This window comes from Canis lupus, chromosome 19, assembly GCF_048164855.1.
Source record: "Canis lupus baileyi chromosome 19, mCanLup2.hap1, whole genome shotgun sequence".
Classification (NCBI taxonomy): Eukaryota; Metazoa; Chordata; class Mammalia; order Carnivora; family Canidae; genus Canis; species Canis lupus.
In genome coordinates this window covers 22,418,267-22,439,514 of record NC_132856.1, presented here as the reverse complement: position 1 = coordinate 22,439,514, position 21,248 = coordinate 22,418,267, and the positions used below count along the sequence as shown (strand labels likewise).

At 40.3% G+C, this 21,248-nt stretch overlaps 1 protein-coding gene across 10 annotated transcripts in view; it reads right to left on the bottom strand.

Moving 5' to 3' along the window:
• FOXP1 (forkhead box P1) overlaps nucleotides 1–21,248 on the bottom strand; it is a 375,747-nt gene that overhangs the window by 149,122 nt on the left and 205,377 nt on the right. For all 10 annotated transcript variants that reach the window (XM_072785383.1, XM_072785396.1, XM_072785390.1 and 7 more), the window contains one exon: nucleotides 3,758–3,859. In XM_072785383.1, coding sequence (XP_072641484.1) covers nucleotides 3,758–3,859 — 102 coding nt within the window. The remainder of the gene's footprint in view (nucleotides 1–3,757; nucleotides 3,860–21,248) is intronic.

The following is a 21,248-nucleotide window of genomic DNA, read 5'->3' as shown; positions in this document are numbered from 1 at the left end:
TAGGAGAAAATGTGTCATTTGATTTCCTTCCAGTTTATGTACTCGTGCCAACAACTAAAATGCTTAAAGAACCAAAATGAATTACTACCCAGAAACGGTGGTCAAAGTTCCAAAATTCGATCAATAAAATTGCTCATCTACTCACAAATTAATCTTCAGCCAGTAAAGTTACACATTTTCGAGGTTATGAGCACACCTGCACCGTTAAGCATTTATTTCACTTGTTTAAGCAATCTTCAGAAGCATATAAATATTTATAAAAGCAAGCCTACTATTTTTACCCATATATAATTTTCTTTTGCTGCAGCAAAACCTTGTTAATTCTTTTACAACTCATAAGCCTCCTGAAGGCAGGGTCTGTACTCTTGACAGTTTTGTGTAGATAAGCATCAACCTGATGCCCTGTGCACTGAGGCTGATCCAGAAATACGCACCAAATCACAGTGAATAAATTCAGATCATCCTGATTCTTAATTTACAATGGGACCAATTTTCAATTCTCCTTTGTATCATTCATAAAAAAAAAATTGCAAGGCAACTCAAGAGACTATGTAAGGGGCGATTTAGGTATCTAAGTAGAATGTTTTGAAGAACTTCAAAAGCAGTATCTATACCCAATTAATGCCTTCATAATATAAACCGCACGTCACCCAAGAATGTGGCCAGCTCAGATTCAGTTCTATACGTGTATCTGGAGAGAGTGCTTCTCTCTCTTATTTACTCTGATCTTCCTGAAATTAGTCCAAATTGCTGATGTTTGACTACATTTTGTGATCTCTATCGAGTAACCACTTAGAGCCTCCTCTAACTTTCCATTCTCTTTTGTTTGTTATCATCAGCCTGTGAAACTGGAGAGCACTGCCAAACATAAAGCAGGGAAGTGTGAGATATGCCTAAAATATAAGTCACAGTATATTTGAGGATTTGGGTTTCTTTTTTTTTTTTTTCCTCAAGCAATCAGCAGATCAAATTCTTCTTCCCTGTCAAGCCTTCCTCTATGCGGAAGATCTGAAATTTGCTAAAATAGGTCTCTCAGTGTGGTTATGAAGGGTACGAAGAACAGAAATGAACACTGTTAAGATTTGTTATAGGATTTCCCTTTCGTTTCAGAGCCACACTGGCTGAGATGCCCCAGCGAGGACATGGGATGGCAAGATCTCTTTAAATGTGAAGGTTATTCCTTCTGTGAATCACAAGTCTGTATATGTATTTTTATAAGGAGGTAATATACCATGTGACCTAAGTTAGTAATTTCTCTGCTCTGTTTGTGGAAGGCCAGCCAACCTAATAAAGTCTGGTGAATTTGCATGACCCTACCAGGCAGCTGAAGAGACGCAGTCTATGATGCACATGACGCACACATGCACGCACACACACCACACACAGTCAACCAACTCTTTATTTCTCCCCCACCCCAATCAACTCTTAAAAGCTGGTCTAAATTCTATGCTTGTCAACTCTCCCACGGAGGGGTAGGAAGGGACTCAAAACATCTTATTTAGCAAAACCAGCATTCAAGATGGCCCCCTCGCCCCGCACTTTTTATACAGACTGAAGTGCTCAGCAGAATGTGTTAGGTTGGTTTTGACACTGTCTTTGCCAAGAAAAATGAAGCTCTCTGTATCATACTCTTCTGGTGGCTAAAAACCTTATAACGGGCAAGAAAAAGAGCCCTCAAAAGGAAATCCCCTGAAACTTTACTTCATATATTTAGCCCTCAAGCAACTTCGTTCATCTTGGAAAAGAAGTTACCTAAAAATGCCATATGTCTTTAAAAAGCAAGTATGAGGGAATATAAGTCTAGTATAAAAAAATTACAAATGATATTCAATACTGAAGAGCAGTGCATCAGACAGATTGTGTACATGTGTACTTTTTAAAATTATCCCTAACCAAAGCTCTACTATGTGTAAGAGTCCCACCTCCCCCCAATAATATATTGTCATTTTTCCAATGCACTTGAGGTCTGATAAATTCAAGAGGACTCACAGTATTTTTAAGGCTGTTAGAGCTCCAAGAGGGAGGCAAAAAGAATGGACAGTCATTTGAATCACTGAGTGACAGGCTGGGCTAGCTCCCTGTATACATGAATAAATTAGAATTTTAATTGTGTCCCTGTCTGCAGGAGATGCCCCAGCACTTTAATATGTACCAACAATTGGCTATGTTCTGGAATCTGCAATGTGGCCTCTGCGGCTGACCTCTGAAACACAATTCCCAGTCTGACTACGGAAACTGTTCAGTTTGATCCTTTCAACTTATTTGAATCCTGACAAATAAGCTCACAGCTGAAAGGTCAACCCAGTCATATTTCATCCTCCAGAGCTGTTCTTAAGACATCTGCACAACAAAGCACTTCTTATAGCACCTGACATGGGACCTCAATGGCACTGTACCTCATTAAAAATGTCCCCAGCATTCACACACATGAAAAGGCCTATGGTCTGGTGATGATGGTTTACCAAATAACTGTTTCTGAAAGTGTTAGTCAACAACACACATTGCCATCCAACTGTTCCCATAAAGTGTTTCCTTGATGCCAAGCTTGCCCTAGACAGTGACAGTTTCCCAAGTGGATGTAGAAGAACTAGGACATGTTCCCCAGCATCAGTTGGATCTTTGCAGGATAATTTGGGAACTGGCATTATTTCGTTCTAATCTGAGAAAAGTCAATACAAGCTGGGATCTGGGTTGACCTCACGGTCAAAGTCACTGGTGCCATGTTCTACCCAACAGCTACCATTTACAAATTCTGTCCCCAAATGTCCGGTGTGAGAAACTTATCTTCTCTCTCTGTTTTGAGGATGCCCACTCTGAGCTACACAAGCAATTGACTCATATAGAACCTGCAAGTGCCCTTGCTGCTGTTGTGTCTCAGATGTGAGCATGAGCACCCTCCATCAAATTTCTTTGAAATTTCTGTTTTAATTTTCTACTCCAAATCAAAAATCCAAATTAGATTTTTCTGAACTTGCTTTTTCTACTCTGTTAACCCCTGCCCTCAATGGGCTTGAAATTAGAAGTTGCTAAAAGCAGTCTTTTTTTTTGATACCTTTACATAAAGATTGCCTGCCATTTTTTATTAATGATCCAGAAAGACTCTGTCAATATCCACTGAAGAACAAAGTATTATATTGATTGCTAGGTATATTAAAAGTATAATATACTTCCTCAGTCTTCCTAACAGTTCTTGACACTACTGACACTTTATATGAATGATTCTGTGCTGTGAGGAACCTTCTTGGGGAGTGTAAGATCAGCTAAGTAGCATCCTTGGCCTCTACCTATTAGTTGTCAGTAGCACCCATGGCTCCCTGGAATAACCAAAAATTGTCTCTAGATACTGCCCTTTGTCCCTTGGGGAGTAAGATCACCTCAGTTGAAAACCACTGTACTAAAGTTATGTGTGTGGGTATCATGTTTCTAGCCCTGTCATGAGAGAATGAGGTGACCTATCTTGAGTACCAGGAACTTCTTCTCCTTGGTGCTACATGATGTCTAATAAGCAACCCACACCTGAAACTACTCATCCTCCTCTTACATCAACTCACTAGGAGACCTTCCTCCCAACAACCACACTCTTGGTTGAATAGACGTTTTTTCTAAAATGTCATTCTCTGCTGGTAAACTAAAAATGCAACTTTTGCAGAAGATTTTCATACATGATTTGCAACTCCCAACACAATCCACTTCCGAAGGGCTCATCAGCTCTCCTAAAGTGTGCAATGTCAATTTTTTTTCAAAAAAGAATCATCACCTGAAGGGCTGGTTGTTTGTCATTCCTCTTGGGAGATTTTAATCCACTAACTTGCTGCTGTTGTTGCTGCTGAAGGAGAAGCTGTCTTGCCACTTGAAGTGCCTGGAAGGAAAAATGGAAGAAACACGTTTGTGTGAGTACCCACATTCAGGGCTCTTCTCATAGAGTCCCAGGAAGTACACGTTAGGGTGGGAGCCCGACTTTCGCATTTCTAGGCGAATGAAAGAGCAAACAAAACTTCCCACTAGTCTAAGCAGGAAAACTTTTCACATTTAGTTGTTTTCTTGGATGTAGTCAGTATCATTGCCAGTTCCTTAGGCATAGCAATCCATCCAATAGATGCTTTCTTCCTACCGTCAATGTGACATAACTTGGACCACGAATGATGGGACCCTGAGAAAAGCTGGCAGAGCAGCCAGGAGGGACCTGGATGAAAGACCTAAATTTAGGTGACAACAGGGGGCGCTTTTTGGAGGTATCTTCTTCCTCCAGTTTTTCTTAGGGGCACAAGAGAGCTCAAGCCCAAAGTAAGACATTGACCTCTTCTGAGCCCAAATAAAAAGAGGAAGCTAAGTGGTAAAACACGCTATGGATAAAACTATGTGAGAAGGAAGTTCAAAATAGGTAAGACCTGGATGGACAATGTAAGAAGAAAAAAAAAAAAAAAGCAGGAAATTTGGCCTCTAGGTCAACCCAAAGGTTACACTCTGTACCTGTGAACAAAACTGATCACATCTAATTACAAAATGACTCTTTTAAGCTCATCACACAGGTGGTTTTTATTGAAAGGCAGAAACTAGAGCAGTAATGGGAACTTGGGATAAAGCAAAAGGTAAATATGAGAGTCCTCCAAGTACAGAATAGAGACTGACCAATCTTCTTTAAATAAAAAAAGAAAACAAGTATCATCAGGGAACCCTCACAAGAACATTTACTGTCAAAGACTTTAACAGAAGAGCCATACCTTTCCAAAGAGGGCAGCAGGATCAACAAAAGGAGTCTGAAGTTTGCAGATAACGTGCTGGAAAATCATAGGAGAAGTTGGGCTATTTGAGTCAATTTGGCTAAAAACCAAGAATGTTCACGTGCAAGAGATGTCAAGAATGTTCATTAAATGGGGCGCCCGGGTCGCTCAGTCAGTTAAGCATCTGTCTTTGGCTCAGGTCACAATCCCAGGGATTGAGCCCTACACTGGGCTCCCTGCTCAGTGGGGAGTCTGCTTCTCCCTCTGCCCCTCCCCCTGCTCATGCTCTGTCTCTCACACACACTCTCTATCTCTGTCTCTCAAAAATAAATAATAAAAATCTTTAAAAAAAAAAAAAGAATGTTCATTAAATGATGTGCATAGAGTTTAGAGACAAAATGGGATTTCTTGGGGATTACATCAATAATAAGTTCTACACAGTAACTAATTATTTGTACCCCAAAGAAGATGCGCACACAGATGTGGTCAGCACAGCAAAAGGACTGATACTATAAGCCTTTGTAAATCTGCATAATGGACTTATGATGGTAGTGTGTTCCTCAAAGGGAAACAAAGACTTCATTTGTATCAGAAAATAATGTGAATAGTTCCAAAAAATGTTACAATGAAACCATGGACTGAGGGAAAGAAAGGTAGGATGTCCTGAAGGGCCTCCTGCATTGAACTCAGGGGGAGAGGGAAAAGAGAGTGGTCAAGAAGATGATTGTTCATGAACAGACACCTCAAAATGTTGAATCAGCAAGAGTAGTACTTCTAAAAGGACGATTTCACTAAACTGAGCTCATAACTGTACTACTGTAACAAAGAGTATTTTTAAGACATTTTGTAAGGTTGAGTGGTGCCTTTGTGTCTAAAAGGCGCAAAGGGAGGCAATGAAACAGATGCACAGATAACTGGGTGACAAAGAAAAGATCTTGGGAAAGATGGAACCTTCCTGTCCCACCTCCCTACTACACCCCACCCCCTTGTCCCAGGGAGGCCCTTCTGCCTACTGAACTCACCGCCACCAACCCTTCGATGTAATGTACAGGCTATTTCGTCTGTGCAGGGAGAGACATGTTTGAGAAAGCCTGCCTGGAAGAGCATCCAGAAGAGAGGCTGTCTGAGAGGGGCATCTGGAAGCCAAGACGCCTGGGAGAGTTGCCCGAGACTCCAGCCTGCTGTCTCTGAGGAGGATTCACCATCACTGGACTCCGGGTTTCCTTGTCTCCTTGGAGACGCTCAGTACATGCGTAGGTGTAAAAGTGGGCAGAGTGAGGATTTCATTTATATCATATAAGAAAAATAGTCCCCTTTGCAAGGTGCTTGCAGGAGCAAAAGCCTCTCCTCCTACTATATATGTTCTCTTAACTATTCCACATGAGGGTTTTACAGCTTTTTAATGTAGGAAAGGGAACTGCTACATATTTTAAGTGCTTGCTTCAGAGTTCCCAGAGTAATGAACAGATCAGCAAAGGAGGGGTCTGGCTGCTAGCTGGAAAGGCAGGTAGAGGAACTGCAGGTAACATGGAAACAAGTGCAGAGAAAGACATGGGGAAGAGGAGAAAGGCTAGGTACGTTTGATACTAAAACAGAGCAAGCAAAGCAAAGCAAAATGACGCAAACGCCATAGTCACAAATCTTAAAATTATTTGCTATGTTTCACCAAGTACTTGGAGATCAGGTATTTATTTTTATTTTTTTTTAAGATTTTATCTATTCATGAGAGACACAGAGAGGGAGAAACAGGCTCCCTGCGGGGAGCCTGATATGGGACTTGATCCCAGAACCCTGGGATCACACCCTGAGCCAAAGGCAGACGCTCAACCACTGAGCCACCCAGGTGCCCCAGGTATTCGGTTTTTAAATAACCAAGTCTCAGAGAATCTGTATAGTCAATTCCTCGTTTTGTGTCTTTAAAAAACAAACAAACACACACATATATATATACACACACACATGCGCGCGCGCACACACACACACACCACACAAAACTATTCTTATGCTCTCAGAAGTGTACTTGAGCAAAAGTAAGTAGAGGACTCAAACCTAAGTTTTCAACGAATGTTTACTGAGCTGGCTCTACACATTTCAAAGTTGGCTAGTGAAATCCTTGCTATTATTTTTCTGGTTTTAAGAAAAGTCATTTAGGTGTAAAACAGCCTTTTTTTTAGACCCAATGTGGATCACACATAAACTTAAGTAATCATGTAATGAACTCCAGCTACCTTACAGCATTTCATACGGCGTCCTGCTCAAGAAGAAAATCAAAGTTGGCAGCACAGGGTAGAAAAGGCCTAGGAACTTGTAGGAACATAAGTGATAGTTCAGTCAAACCACTAAAGAGAGAAGAATACAAGATGAAGATATGTACAAATTGGCTTCCAAATTTTATTACCAAAATGGCTGCAAACAGGCAAAATAACTTCAAATATCTGGAATGGAGATAAATTATTCACCTTGATCTGAATTGTTATGGATTGCTCTACAGTAATTCCCTGGCCTTATCATGATTATGGGAACAAAGTTGTAGTAAGGTATTAAACCTATCCTCCCCCACCCCCAAATCAACTGAGGTCTCAACAAGCATATTAAAAGACAATTCATTAGAACTTATGAAGTGCTGTGAAATCAACCACCAAAGGGCATTTGCTTTTCTGATTTCCACTGTATATAAATCACTGTAATCTAGATTTTAAACGGTCATAAAAAGAAGAGTAATAAATCCTTAGGGTACAGAACTACACAATTGAGCATTATCATTATAATATGAGCTATATTACATAATTTATAAATACGAATCTCTGGTATTACCACTTGTAGAAAGTTGAAAATGTTTATTGTAATGTTCATTGTTGGTCAGTGGAAAATTTGGAATGACTGATGGGATCCTCTTTGGACACTGGACCAGAGACCACTAGTTTCCCATACATGCTTACTTGATAGCCAGCCTCAGAGATATGTTTCAAGAGTGACGACATATTTTTTTAATATTTTATTTAAATTCAATTTGCCAACATATAGTATAACACTCAGTGCTCATCTCATCATGTGCCCTCCTTCATTACCTCCATCAATGAATTACCCCATCCCCCGACCTAGACTTTTCTTATTTTTATAACCATATTTCAATCATATATGGAGAGAGTTACAACATCCTGTTTGAAGATAAATGAGATCCTTTGGCTACAGAATAATAAGATGCATGTATATGTGTTTGTGTGTGTACGAGGGAGAAGCAGAGAGGGTTATAATGCGAGGAGGGGGGAAGAAAAGAAAGAGAAAGGATATGAACAAATGAAAGAACTTATCTCTTAAGAAGCAAGGATCAACTCTGATTCAAGTTCCAGACCAACTGCTAATGTAAATAACTTAAAAGGTCCCATCCCATCTCTGTAGACCTTTTACTATTGATGGTGGTTCCTGGGCAGGGTTGAGTCAACACTTCCTTCATAACAGATGTGACAATTGCGTGGCACTGGACAATGTGATGCTATATGGAGTGCTAGGCTCAAGTTACAAGAAAGACGTGGTTTGAAGATGTCATAGAGAGGGGCTGTCTGATAAAACCAGCTATACTTAAAGCCTAGGTGCACACACTCGCATCTATTTTCATTCAACAAACTATAATAAATGGCCAAGTGAGCTAAAAGAGAAAAGGGATAGAAGGCATGCATGTACTGTCTTCATCTATGGACTGGCTAGCCTCCCTCTCTGCCCTGGCTACCACCTATGCCTCGATCTGCACAAGGGGTCTTAGATGCCTTAGGATCAATGCTCCAGGGGCCACTGCCAGCTCTGATTACTCAGAGTCAGGGAGTGGGTACTTGGTTATTAGTGTGGCAGGCCATGCTTTCATGCTAACCGGGGCCTGGGCACTTTGTACACACCTTCAATTCTACTGGATGAAAATTATGTCATTCTCTTGAGGGCCTTCACCTTCTTAGTAAATACCACCTGTTATTTACAAATTATGCTTCATATATGCATGTTTACAACTTTCGAGTTTTTTATGTCTAAAGTTTAGAGCAGGTGCTTACACTTTAGGGGTTAGGTATCCCCATGTTTAGCACATTTATCAAAGTAGCCAATGTTCAAAAACATATCTACCATATTTTAAGAAACACCAATAAGTTTATATAAAGTATGATTTGAATAGGCATCACATATACATAAAGTAAACTGGCAGAAGGAGAAAACCTGGGGCGCCTGGGTGGCTGAGTCAGTTAAGTGTCTGCCTTCAGCTCAGGTCATGATCTTAGGGTCCTAGGATCCAGGCCGCATGGGGCTCCCTGCTCAGCGGGGACTCTGCTTCTCCCTCTCCACCTGCCCCTCCCCCTACTTGTATGTTCTTTCTCTCCCAAATAAATAAAATCTTAAATTAAAAAAAAAAGAGAGAGAGAAAATCTTCATACAAGTTCTTATACAACACCTGGTGATGAGGCCTGGGATAATAATACTTGGAGGTCCTTAAAAAATATAACTAACCACCATGTTTTAGATCTGGGTCAGCAATCTGTAGCCCATGGGCCAAACCCTTCTGATCAGCTGTTACTGTTCAGCCCATGAGATGAGAATGGTTTTTACTTATTTAAATAGTTGGGGAAATAATAAAAGAACAATATTTTGTGACGTGAAAATCATATGGAATTCAATTTTCAGTATCTACACATAAAGTTTTATTGGAATATAGTCATGTTTGTTTAATTACATACTGTCTATGGTTGCTTTTACATCACAAAGCAGAGTTAAGTATTTTCAACACAGACTGTATGGTCCGCAAAGCCTAAAATATTTCCTATTTGGCCCTGGACAGGAGAAGTTTGCCAACCCATGCCTTGGGTTGCTATCTGTCTTCTGTGATTCCCCGAAGATTCCACTGGACACAATTTTATAAAAACCAAAGCTTGCAATCAGTTGCCCAAAATAAGTTTAAAAGTTAGCTAACATGCAAGGACATTACTAATTCACTGTTCTTAAAGCTCAAAGTCGTATTTGATTTTCCAAAAAGAACTGGGACGTGAAAAAAAAAAAAAAAACACATCCGTGTGCTCCTCTTTCTGAAACTATTTAAAACGAGTTGCAAACTTCGAATATGTGTTTCTTCTCACAGATAATTTACACCAGTTCAGAGTGACTCTCCTCAATTGGGTGTGAGGTCCTGAACACCATCAGAATGAAGACAGCATGTGCTATTGGCCAGTGGAGAAAAGTCGGTTATTTCCTGTCTGCCCTGACAAGTTGTCCCACTTCCAGCTTCAAAGGCTGCTCTGAGTCAGCCACTCTTCCTCTAATTTCTTTTCCTAGACTCTCCCCACCCCTCAAGATCAAACCTGTTTCTCAGATAATTTCCCAGGCTAATCAACAGTCACTGTGCGTATGGGGGTGGGGGGAAAAGCTAGCAATAAAATGCAGCATGGGAAGCTTAGTAGGAAAGAAGTCATGTTCTTTGCTTTATTTCTCAACCTCTACATGTGCCTCAAGTACCTCTAGAGAGCTTCTCTTCCTCCATAAAATAATCTGCTATCTTGATGCAACCCAGCAACTAACTACCATCTTAACTAGAGTGCTCATCATTTAACACAATCTAAAGATCACTCTGTAGCCAGACCTGGAACTGAGTATGTAGAGAAATTCCATCACCTCTTTCCTTCAGACACAGTAATCACTCCAGTGCAGGATGGAAAGAACGTTTGTGAGTCATTTAAAAAAAAAGAAAGAACTGACAGCGGGTGATAGGACTAGATGTGTAGATGCATTCATACAGAATCAACAGCATTCCAAGGCAGTGAGTTTTCCAATATTAATGCCAAAGGGGGGGACAAAAGTTATTTACAAATGGAGCACTTGGTTATCACAAGAAAATGGAAAAGTAAGCTAATCTCATAGAGGGATTTGATCAAGGAAAGATTCTAATGATTGTGTAAATATTAGATACAAAAAGAACGCACTATAACAGACCATCAAATCATGTTACTAGCGTCATAAATTAAAAAATAAAAAGAAAACCCACTTCCCCATTAAAATTTTAATATATGGGGGTAACAACCATCAAAAAATCATCAGAGAAAAAAAAAAATCATCAGAGAGCCCTTAACAGTCTCTTTGCACCAGTCACTGTTTGGTCTACTTGATGAAAATGCAAATAAGGGTATAGACTAAACATTCTTTGATAGTTGATTCCTTTGACTTGACCCCACCCCCTGGCCCTGAGCAGGTGGGGCAGAGAGCAAAGCCTTAGGTCACCTGGGACACTGGATTTGAATCCATCTTCAGAGTTGTTGGTTTTTTTTTTTTTTAAGATTTTATTTATTTATTCATGAGAGACAGAGAGAGAGAGGCAGAGACATAGACAGAGGGAGAAGAAGGTTCCCGGAGGGGAGCCTGATTCAGGACTCGATCCCGGGACCCAGGCATAACTATCTGAGGCAAAGGCAGATGCTCAATCACTGAGACACCCAAGCACCCCATCTTCAGAGTTCTAACAACTGGACAAAGTACTGCATACTCTGAGGGTATTCCACAATAACTGATATTTAGAAATGGATGGATTTCTCAAAATGTTCCATGGTTTTTGGAAATGAATTTAGAAGACAATATATAGATAGATATGGTGAAAAATTAGAGCAGAGGCAACCTCATGTTTACAGCCCTCCAAAATTGTGTATTTGAGTTGAAATCCAAAAGTACAAGAAATGAAAAAGTCAAAGATATCTATGGATACCGTCCTACCTCCACAAGGAAATGTGGCCCATGGGCAGTGTCATCCACCGGTGTGGGGGTGGGGAGGGATGAGGCCATGACACAGCACCCTTCTGCCACCTGGACCACTACAATTTATTTATCATCCATACAACCTGACTTCTAGATCTACTCAAGCTGGGTTTCCCAAATCCTTTCTGACATGACTTTAAGTTCTTCATGCTATATATAGGATGGTTATCACTGCTATGACCCTTAATACTGAAGTTCTTCATGTTGGCTTTACTGTAAAATGTAACAAATAATGTAAAGACCTGACATGGGTATGTTGGGAGTTTTTCTTTAACGTTGGTAATCAGAGTGTTTTCCCAGAAGAAAAGATGACAGGAAGTATTTTCTTTCCTTCTTCCTTTCTTCCTTTTCTTTTCTTTTTTTTTAAAGAACTGGGATGAAACAGAACAGAATTGTATCACTGTGCTCTTGTGCCGTGATTTGCCAGCGTTAGTGCTTTAGGGCTCAAACACGATACCATACCCCAAGTACAGGAGACACAGACACCTAACTATCAGAAGGCCCTAAACAGGAGGAGACATTCTGCTACAAGTCCCACCCCCAAAGGAAATCCAGGGGCAGAAGGGGGTCAGAAAACCCTGTATTTATTTGCAGTTATGAGTAATTTTTATTATTTAACTATCCACATAGAGGATACTTGCCGCCAAAGAAGGTAAAGGTTAGGAATTTTCATGAGACAAAAAGAAAAAGGCTATCTATGATCCTCTTGCAAAATCAGCTGAAATAAGTTTAATGGCTATAAACAGCCAGGAAGTCTGTTTGAAGTCTCTTATAAGAGGAGACAAAAACCCCCACCATCATACTCCTACTCCATACACCTATTAACATAGGGGCCTATAACCATCTTGTTGAGGCACTGGTTGGCTGCTCCTTGCTGGAGCCAGTGCCAGACGCTGAATCACCACCACTGAGTCTCCGGCACCTGAGTTGTCTTTGGAGGGATTCCATCCAAACACTGCCCAAGCCTGAGCCTGTCTAGCTTGAACGAGTCGGCAAGACCACAGCCTGGAGCACCATGACCGTGGGCAGCACTAGCGTTGCAATGAAGTAAAACAGAAGTCAAGTTTATTAGAAAATGCCTAAAATGTTAAGTTAGGGGCTGCATCAAACCTGTTTCTCCTTGTTAATGAAGGACCAGATTGTGCCCCAAAAGAAATAAATACAGGAGCCCATTTCTTCCCCAAGTTCCCAAAGTAGAAAATAAATAAGGGGGGCAAATGCAAGGATAAATGAATCAAAGGGATCTATTAACTTGCTGTGTTAACCTGTTGTTTTCCGCAATTGTCTTTTATGGGGATGCAGCCCAGTAACCCTCATTATGAATAATCCAGATTCCTATCTTTTCATACCTGTGATGAGACCTGCTACTTTTGAAGCTTGCAGAAGAAACTGGCTAGACTCATGTTCAAAATAATGGAGAGTTTTCTATGATTTGTTTGAGTTTTTGCTCAAACAAATATGGCACTGTATTCCTTTGCTTCTTGTAATATAAGTCACACAAGCTTGGGATGCCCTACGAAAGCTCTGCTTTGCAAAATACCTTCCCTCCCTTACCTGAATGTTGGAGGAAAGAAGCAAAAGTGAAAGCCAATTTAGAGGCAACATTCTGAGATGAAAGACAAAAGAAAGAAATAAAAGTGGAAAGAGAAGAAAGACCTAAACAGACTTAATAATCTAAAATCTGGAAATACTCATTCTTGGCCAAAGTTAACCAGGACAATAATCATCATCATCATCATCTCCAATAATTTACATTTCTCACAGCAGTTACTGCAAATAGCAAAGATTACACTAGTATAACAATTTAAGAAATAAGGACCACCTAGAAACAAGTAGTGAGAGTAGAAACTCCCCCAGTTAGGGTACTAAAATAAAAACAATGTGTCAAATTGCTTACCATGTGCCAGACACTATGCCAGTTAGTTGCTTTAGGCTTATTATCTTACTTCTTATTCCTAACACCTCAAAGGGAAGCAGGGCAAGGTTTTATGATTACTGATTTAAAGTGGAAAAATCATGAGATGATGGTGAGGTTCGGTGACTTGTCCAAGGTCACAAAGTCTAGCAAATGGCTAGGATTGAAAAACAAAAACAAACAAACACCGACTCATGAGAACTCTATACTCACATTCTACCAAGGTCACTGGTTAGACCAAATATGACTGCAGGTAATTCTGGCAAACGGATATGCAGTCCTACAGAGCCAAACATGCATGAATGAATGCAGGCCCTTTTGTTTTCAGGATGAAGGGAAAGGCCTCTTTCCAGTATCACATCTTTTAATGTAACTTTACCTGCCTCTTTTCCCCACACAAAAGACTTGCTTTTCTCAACCAAATCCTTCCATTCCCAGGACTCTTGGTACCATGGCTACACTTGCATATTTGCTCTCTCTGTTCTCTGCCCACATTTATAAAGCATCCAGGTGTCTTTTCCATTTAAATCTACCTTTTCCAGACAAATATTGCATGATCTCATATATATATATGTCAAATTCATAGAAGGAAAGCAGAATTGTGGCTGCCAGAGATTGGAGCATGGAGGAAGTGGGTAGATGTTGGTCAAAGGGTACATAGGTTTAGTTAGTTACACAGGATGAGTATGTACTAGAATTCTTATGTACAGCATGGTGCCTATACTTCATAGTACTGTATTGTGTGCTTGAAATTTGCTAAGTGGACAAGTCTTTGTTTTTTAAAGATTTATTTATTTGAGAGAGAGAGAGAGAGAGAGAGAGAGAGCGCGCGCAAGCGCACACTTGAGAGAGAGTAGAGGGAGGAGCAGTGGGAGAGGGACAAGCAGACTCTGCACTGAGCAGGGAGCCCAACCTGGGGCTCAGTCTCCCAAACCTGAGATCATGACCTGAGCCAAAATCAAGAGTCAGATGCTTATTAACCAACTGATCCACCCAGGGGCCCCACTAAGAGGATACCTCCTACATTAATACTCATTACACACACAAAAGGGTAACAATGTAGAGGTGATAGAGAAGTTAATTTGATTGTGGTAATCTTTTCACAATGTATACATGTGTATAAAACATCATGGTGTATACCTTAATTTATATGCAATTTATGTCAAAGATATCTCCATCAAGTCAAAAATTTTAAAAATGAATTTAAAAATTAATAAATTCTACCTTTTCCTAAAAACTTTGCTTTTGATCTCATTCTTTCGAGCAGCAGTGTTCCCAGACGTCCTGTAACCCAAGGGACCGACCAGAGTTCTGAATGCCTTTGCCCTAAGCTTCTTTGGCTGTGATGGCAACTCCCAAGCAGGCTGACTGAAAGGAATGAGCACACCCGGCGGCCTCTGTTCTCCCTCACACTGGGCTTCACCTCCCTACCTAGCCAAGTTCAGTCAGCTTCCCTTATGATAATGATGCTGTTGCCATCATCCCTTGATGCTCATTCCTTCCCCTGAGCCCTATGGAGAGGCTGAGCTACAAGAGCACAGATTTTTTCTCATGAATTAACACAAGTCCAGCCACAGCTCTGGCCCTGGACACCTGTGTCTATGTTCTGCATGGCTTTCAGGTCCTGCCTACCTGGCATGGCTTTCAAGGTCCAGCATGATTGATGGCCCATGTTTTTTTTAACCTACTGTAGATTCTCATACTCTGCTATAACCACTTGCTTTTTGTTGGGAGGGGGGTATTAAGTCACTATAATCTTTTTTTTTTTTAAGATTTTATTTTTATTTATTTATCTGAGAGAAAGAGAGAGTAGAATGGAGAAGGAGAGAGAATATAAAGCAGACTCCATGCTGAGCACAGAGCCCAACGCAGGGCTTGATCCCACAACCGTGAGATCTTGACCTAAGTGGAAACCAAGAATCAGATGCTCAACCTGAGCCACCCAGGCACCCCCCATTATCTTTCTTTAAACATTTTTTTTTCTCTGAATGCTTTTTTCCTCTTAGTTTTATTGAGATATACTTAACATATAATACTGTAATAGTTTTTGATATATACTGTGATGATAGATTAGACATATATATTGGTATGTTTTGATATCTTTATGACATATATAGATATACAGAGATCTCAAAATGATTACCACAGTAAGTTTAATTAACATCTATCACCTCACATAGTTACAATTTTTTTCCTTGTAATGAGAACTTTTAAGATCTACTCTTAGCAACTTTCAAATATATGATACAACATGGTTAACTTTAGTCACCATGCTGCACATTACATCTCAAGAACTTATTTATAACTGCAAGTTTGTAGCTTTTGACAACCTTCACTCCCCTGCCAACCTCCCTCCTCTGGCAATCACCAATCTGTTCTGTTTTTATGGGTTTAATTACATTAGATGCCACATATGAGTGAGGTCATACAGTATTTGTCTTTCTCTGTTTGACTTATTTCACTCAACACAGTGCTCCTCAGATCCATCCATGTTATTGCAAATAGCAGGATTTCCCTCTTTTTTATGGGTGAATAATAGTCCATACATACCACATTTTCTTTATCCATTCATCCATCAATGGACACTGGGGTTATTTCCTTGTCTTGGCTATTATGAATAATGGTGCGATGAATGTGGCAGTGCAGGTATCTCTTTGAGGTAGTGATTTCATTTCCTTTGGATATATATCCAGAAGTGGAATTGATGGATCATATAATAGTACTATTTTTAAATTTTTTAAGGAACCTGCACACTGTTTTCCACAGTGGCTGCACCAATTTACATTCCTGCCAACAGTGCACAAGGGTTTTCTTTTATCCACATTCTTGCCAACATTTGCCATTTTTTGTCTTTTTAACAACAGCCATCCTAACAACTGTGAGGCACTATCTTCTTGTGGTTTTGACTTGCAATTCCAAATAACTGTATTCTTAAAACTGCCTTGGTTCCTGGTTAAGGGGTTGAGGAAGATAATAATAAAAGTTGTAATTCTTTGACTATTTATTACCAGACAGGTACTGAACAGTACAGACACACTATCTCATTTAATTTTCACAATTCTTTGAGGTATTATTATATCCAGTTAAGGGGCACCTGGGTGGCTCAGTGGATTAAGGGCCCAACTCTTGATTTTGGCTCAGGTCATGATCTCAGGGTGGTAGGACTGAGCCCTGCATCAGGTTCTACGTTCAATGGAGGAGACTGCTTGAGGATTCTTGCTCCCTCACCCTCTGACCCTCCCCCGTTCATGTTCTCTTTCTCTTAACAAAACAAAATCTTAAAAAAAAATCAATTATTACACCCAGTTAACAGATAAAGAAAAACAGGAACAGAGAGGTTAATTATAAGCATTATATGAAGTATGCACAGAAAGTCTTCAGCATAGTACCCATACGTGATAATTACTTCTTAAATGTACATATCACTACAGTACCTTACCCCATACATACAAAAATATACTTCCCAATAATCTCAAACTAGTCATTGTCCTCTTTATGGGAACAATGAGAAAACCACAGCACCCTCTGTTGAACCAAAAGGCATCTAAGGCAGACACTGTTCATTGTGCAGAAAGCAAACTGAGGGCAAGGAGGCATGTGCGATAGGCCTGTGGCCACACAGATGACTTGCAGCCAAGAGTCCTGGCTCCTTCTGTTGGCAAAGGCACATGCACAAGCATGGCTCTTTCTGACCCTCACTAAACCCTCACCCAGCCTTGCCCTGACTCTTAGAATAATGCAACAGGAATGGCTGCCTCGTGCGAGAGATGATGCTACTCATGCTGCTGCTGCTGCTGGTGAACGAGAAGATGATCACTAACACTGAATGCCAACTGTGGATCTGGCTTGCTTCTAAAGCGCTTTTACATAAACATAACGTTTACATGATATGCCAAAGGTCACACAGTTTGGATTAGAAGCCCTGCACTTGCACTTCGGGAATGACACAACCCAAAATGGCCACTAATCCACAGATCCATGGATTTGGAATTCTTCCATTCTCAGAGGACTAGAACTACTTGGTAAACCTAACAAATCTTTGAGGAAAGATGTAGACCTGGTTAGAAGAACTAAAGCCAAGGAGGTAACTTTATAGGAAACTTTTTGAAGGCTGTATCTTTTATATAAATACAAATAGATACGCACCCACCGAAGTACAGAATGTGGCAAAAGGAAAATAGATTGGATCGCTCTGGTCAAGGAATTAAAAACATTTTCTTAAAAAGGAGATTAAAAAACAAAACTGTGATCAGCAGATGGGCAGCTGTGTTCGCTGAGTTGTGGTCATGAGTGCGACAATGATCCTTGGAACTTTCAGTAACCACAGTAGTATAAGGTGTTCCTTGAGTCTTCACGCATGAAGAAATAGGGATTCTCTGGGAATTTGGGGGAATTACTGACCTTGAGAGAATCACAGCAATTCCAAAGAAAAAGAAGTTAGCTTTACAGAATATTAATGTATTTACACAGAAGCAGCACACGTGGTGGTGGAGGAACCACCAGTCATTCTATCCAAATCCGAACCCCTTCGGAGTTGAGCCTGATTTGAACCACCACAAGTTCCACCACTTGCTAGATGTGTGACCTTGGGTAAGTTACTTAACCTCTCTGTGCCTCCATTTCTTCATCTGTAAGAATGGGAGGAGATAACAGTTCCTACATCACAATTAATGCAGGTAAAGTACACAGGCTCGGGCCTGACATGATTCAGTAAGTGACTCTTCGGTGACTTCAAAAAGTGCTTTATTTACGATCACTGATTATGAAAGTAATAAGCTCATAGTAGAAGATAGAGAATGCATACATTACTTAGGAAAATAAAAAATAAAGTGTCATATCATCACCTACATATTGATGCACTGTCGACCTTTGGGAGTATGCTTAAGGGAAGTAACTTTTTTTGAAGCCAAACTGGAATATTATTTATGGTCTTTTGAAAATTACTTTTTAAAATTAAAAACACATTTTTTTAAAGAGGGAGTTTTCAAATCTAATTTCTATACTCAGGTTCAAATAAACAGTACCGGGGACCAAACAACCTAAATACTACCACCCTACTCTAGAGACTTCTGAAAAAGCTTTCAACAAAAGTCTTTAAACAGCAAATAGCACATGACTAATTTTTTCACTGTGCTTAGTAACCATAGCAGGGAGGCTTAAGACACATCAGAATTAAAGAATCACATAGTAACATCTAGAGTTAACAGAATGTTTCAATTCTTTTGCCCCCCAAAACACTCAACTACCAAGTAACTTCTGACTCAACTTTGCACAGCCAATAAGCAGTGTCTGTTTCTTTGCAAAGAACAAACGAACTTGATTTTTGTGGAAGTTAAAGAGCCAACATCATATTGAGTTAATGTGAAATAAAACAAGAATTGAAAATTCCAGCCCATGCTGTATCTTAAAAAACGACAACAACAAAATCCTACCTTCAACCCTAAATAGGTTAAAATTAAGTTTCAAATACTCTTCCCTGGCTCCTCCCTCCCCACCATCAATACCACGCAAGAGCTGTATTTTCCAGTCCAGTTTCTTCACGGTAAAACACTTTCTCATGAGACTGCCTGTGGTCAGGGCTGAATATGGTACCGGAAAAATGCTTCTCATGGCATCTAGATCATACCCATTCCAAGTCTAGCCTGACCATTAAGTACAGACACACCCGGAAATTGTAAACTATTTTAACAACAGGACCTTTCCCCACCTCAAAAGTGGGATAATCTTTGCAGCCTACCTATGTCCCAAGGGTGTTCTGAGTATTAACAAGTTAGCATTAGTCAGGCACTTTGATTTCACAGACAAAGGGCTCTGTAGAAGTACAAAGTATGATTATCCAACCCAGCCGCCTTCTGGAGAGTCACCCAAGATGACAACAGAGAGGAGGGAGAAAGACTGTTGCTTCCATAGCTGCCCTCTCCTAAGCAAAGCCACCTCCCAGTCACATACATCCCGGGCCAGACTGGTGGGGGCTGTGCTGTGTTTGAGTGTCTGCTGCATTGTTCCCTTATATAGTCAATGAGGAGGGAATCCCTCTGTGTGCACGTTTCCAATCCACATTCCAAAACAGTATAGGCAACAGAGCAGATTTTCAACTGTGATTTATACGGCCTGATATGACAGGGCCAGGCACTGTGTTAGGATTGTGCCCATCACTTCTTCAGGATGTGTATGGAAGAGGAAGCTTCTGAAGACTACTATCCTCGAAGTTGTTGCAAATGTGGTGTGTGCACGTATATCAGCAGGGGCTTAAGTACAGAGGTCTACATACAGTTATGCAAACCCCACCTTAGAAATAAAACAATAAAATTCTAGTTTTGGCATGCTTGCTTTAAAATCTACATTTAATGTAGATTTGAGCCTTTGCCTCTGTCTCAGGAGGCGCCCCAGATCTGATATAACAATCCTGAAGACCATTACATGCATTACATAACACTGAAGTCTGGAAGGTGTTTTAGAGGGACAGACAATGAGGCACATGTCGTTATTTGGCATTATAGTATCTGCCTGGCGCTTTTAAAGAAGAGCAAAAGCTGGCCTCTAATAAAGTCAGCTGAATACTAGTCACAGAAACCCTAGTATATTTTCCTTTACCTCAACTGTTCATGTTTAGATCCGAAGTCAGAAAAGAGCCTTCGGCAAACTGCAAGAGCTACTGATTTGTCCGATACTGTTACTGTTGAAAATACACACACACACACACATACACATACACACACATCATAAACATAGAGCTACTGAGGCAGGCATAACTAAGCAGAGCATCTAGAAAAGCCTAACTGCTGAACAACTAATCCTGGGAAATCCTGCACCATAAAACCATACACCGCAATAGATTAATTCTTAGTAAAAAGCCTGGCAAATTTCTCAGAAGTCAAAAAGGCTCCTGAGTCCTAAGGGTTAACTCACATGCCTTTAAAAAAAATGACACATATTATTTCCTTTTATCATAAAACAATGCATTTATTATTTTCTGTATATCTGTTAAAGGGCATGGCTTTCTGAGTGGAAAACAAAACAGAACTTGGTCACATGTTTATTTGCTTCAGCTACTCCCTTCCCCTTCTGATAAATAATCAAACATGCCATCCAGAAAAAACAAAACCAGCGAGCTGGGAAATTTGATGGTCATCAAATAGACTGAGATACCAAGAAAAGCAGCCCACTGTTCCCACACTGAGTTTTCGGCCCCCACACCTACACTAACATCTGAGTAAATACCTCCAGTCACTCTTTCCATTTTCCCTGCAATTACTCCTACTGTTAAACAAATTGTCCTTAAGGCAGTCGCAAACATAATTTTTTTTTCCTGCAAAGTAGAACAACTTCTGAACATTAAAAAAAGCCAGCATAGCAATAGCAATAGCTCAATACACACACGCGCACACACTTATTTATTTTATTTATTTAAATATTTCTTCCATTAGAGGTTCGGACAACTACAGAGCTTATTTCTTTCTCTATTCTAACAGATGCTGTTTTGGACAATAAAATTTAAGGATATTTAGTCTGGGGACTAACAAACAAGCTTCAGAGTAATAACAATTCCCTTAAGATCAAAAGAGCTAATTTTCCATTTCCTGTCTATTCCCTGACCAGTACATGGTTAAAAAAAAAAAAAAATTAGCACCTGGCTTACCAATTATAGTGAAGTTGGGGGTCAGGGTGGGGGGAGGGGTGCGGGGGGAGGAGGGGCAGGCACAAGGGGACGACGACGCCATCAGACAGGAAAAGGTGGAACCCTTTAAAAAAATATCAAACCATGTGTTAAGAAACTCATTTCAACAGAAAGGACTCAGAGAGCAATCCCATCCACTCTTCCACACAGAGCGAAGCAG